The 2,555-nt window shown below is 47.9% G+C and overlaps 1 protein-coding gene across 1 annotated transcript; it reads left to right on the forward strand.

Annotated features, from left to right (window-relative positions):
- Nucleotides 1–343: 343 nt before the first annotated feature.
- Nucleotides 344–1,517, forward strand: LOC119399835 (uncharacterized protein K02A2.6-like). The gene has a single exon (XM_037666694.2). It carries the CDS (start codon nt 490–492, stop codon nt 1,456–1,458), a length of 969 nt encoding a protein of 322 aa, XP_037522622.1. The 5' UTR covers nt 344–489; the 3' UTR covers nt 1,459–1,517.
- The last annotated feature ends 1,038 nt before the right edge of the window (nt 1,518–2,555 follow it).

Below are 2,555 nucleotides of genomic sequence, written 5' to 3' on the forward strand. Positions count from 1 at the left end.
GACCTCGAGTACCGCCAAGGACAGCTAAATGCTAACGCAGACGCTCTCAGTCGTCTACCATTGCCGTGCTTGGAGGATCGAGGAGGGCAAGAACCCATGGAATACGTGCTCTACACACGGGGCCTAAATTCCATGGCCCTTTCCGCTCAGCAATTAGCACACCTGAGCCGCACGGACAATACGCTTCATCAGATCAGGGTATGGATGACGCGCGGCTGGCCACGGCGCTTATCTGCGGAACAGCAACACTTTATGCCGTACTTTTCGCGCCGTGACGAGCTCGCGGCAAGTCATGATCTGATTTATTGGGGCCATCGAGTAGAGTTGCCTAATAGGGCGCGACGATGCATGTTAAGCGAACTGCACGACAGTCACCCCGGTATCAGCGCGATGAAGCGCACAGCGCGTGCATATTTTTGGTATCCCTGATTAGACAGGGACATCGAACGGTTGGTTCAAAGTTGCCCTCAGTGTATACAATGTTGGCCCATGCCTGCCGCAGAAGTTCCGTCTCCTTGGCCGACGAGCAACAAACCATGGTACAGGTTGCACATGGATTTTGCGGGCCCCATCAATGGCTACCAAGTTTTTGTGTTGGTGGACGCCGAGACTAAATGGATTGAGGCCATACCTTTGAAGACCGCCACGGCGGAGACCACCATTCACGTACTTCAAGGTATTTTCGCACGTTTTGGCCTCCCGTACTGCTTAGTATCGGATAACGGACCACAGTTTTCAAGTGCCACCATGTCGAGTTTCTTGCAGGAAAGCCACGTGAAACACGTGAGAACAGCCCCATACTATCCGCAGTCAAATGGGTTGGCGGAACGGGCCGTGCGGACCATAAAGGAAGGGCTTCGAAAGAATCCGACAGGTACGTTGCAAGAACGACTGATGAAGTTCTTATTACGTTACAGAACGACCCCTTTGGAAGGAGGAAAATCGCCAGCAGAACTGCTGTTGGGCTTTCGTCCCCGAACCAGGCTGACGGCTTCGCTCACAGACAAAAAGGTGGCCGAAAATGATGGTTCTGGCGAACCTGTGCAAGCACAAGCAAAAGCCCAAACGCGGTTCCCACCAGGAAGGCGTGTATGGTCGCGCCAGTACCAGTCTGGTCAGAGATGGATGCCGGCGACAGTAGTGTCCACGACCGGAGCACGCATGGTTACACTAGAAACACCGGAGGGACCGCAGCGGCGCCACGTAGATCAACTCCGGCCACGGCTCGACTCAGGGTCATCACCTAGCAAGCCCATCCAAGTCAACGACGAAGCTCAGTGTACTTCCAAGGAGGCAGACGCTCGTGAAGATACGGGCGTACGAGAAGTCAACTCTCAAGCCGAAGACCAACAACCACTACGGCGTTCGACTCGCCAGTGGAAACGACCGGATCGTCTCGCTTACTCTAGCTTAGGGGGGAGGGATGCAGTGTCATCAAGCACGCGTACTGATGTATAACAAGAGCAGTACTATTTGCACGTGTCGTACTCTTGCTTATCAGGACTAGCCATGTGACCTTTTCTGTTTATAAAGCCAGTAACACCGAGCAATAAACCGTCTTTCGTTCTGCCCCTTCTGCCGGCTACGTTCCGTTACTTCAGTTTTAACTTTTAAAGTTAGCCTTGTTGCAATGACTGCAAGATAGAGGGTGAACCATGGTTCTCAGCTTCTAAAGTAAGCTTTGCAGCATTGCTAGCATTGCTTTTGGCTTTTAAATTTAGCTTTCTCGCAACGATTAAGAGATAAATGATGCAGCATTGCTTTTAGTTTTTACAGTTAGCTTTTATTGCAATGACTGAAAGGCAGACGGTTAGGCATTGTTTTTAACCTTTAAAGTTAGCTTTTTCGCAATGACTGGCAAACCAACAGTGCAGCATTTGTTCTTAACTTCTAAAGTAAGCTTTGCAGCATTGTTCTTAGCGTTTAAAGTAGGCTTTGTCACACTGACTGAAAGATAAACGATGCCACATTACTTTTAACCTTTAAAGTTAGCTTTTTTGCAATGACCAGAAGACAAACGTTGGTAAAGCCGGCTTTCTCACTTTGACTAGAAGGCGAGCGACGCAGCATCAACACGGTCAACAAAACGAATGCCCGAGGTTTCCTGAACAAATGAACAAATTAATGAACAAATTAATGCCCGACGCATTCCTAACACGTCGCTGCGGGTTGTGACCAATGCTTCCTGTCTTTGCCTCAGTGCTTTTGTGCAGCGCTGTGAAACATACTACAGTTTCACAGGTGAGCTGAGTGTTCGAAAGAGGTTTGATGAGGTTTCGTGCCCGCGATGTGACGAATATCCGATTAATTTTCGCGAAAGATTAAGCAATCTGGTCACACGGTATTTTCTGATTATAAAAATATTCGGACCTTGGTCATGCCTCGCTAAATATATACGTGCCTTAACGTACTCTTATAATTAGTATGTTAATTTGTTTGATTTAGTGCGTAAATTTTATAAGCACTTCGCTTATTATATGCTGAATGAAAGAACTCCTTGAAATTATACAACGCTGTTTTGCGTTTATTGGCGTTATTTTTATTAAAATATCATA

The sequence above is a fragment of the Rhipicephalus sanguineus genome, chromosome 7, assembly GCF_013339695.2.
Source record: "Rhipicephalus sanguineus isolate Rsan-2018 chromosome 7, BIME_Rsan_1.4, whole genome shotgun sequence".
NCBI lineage: Eukaryota > Metazoa > Arthropoda > Arachnida > Ixodida > Ixodidae > Rhipicephalus > Rhipicephalus sanguineus.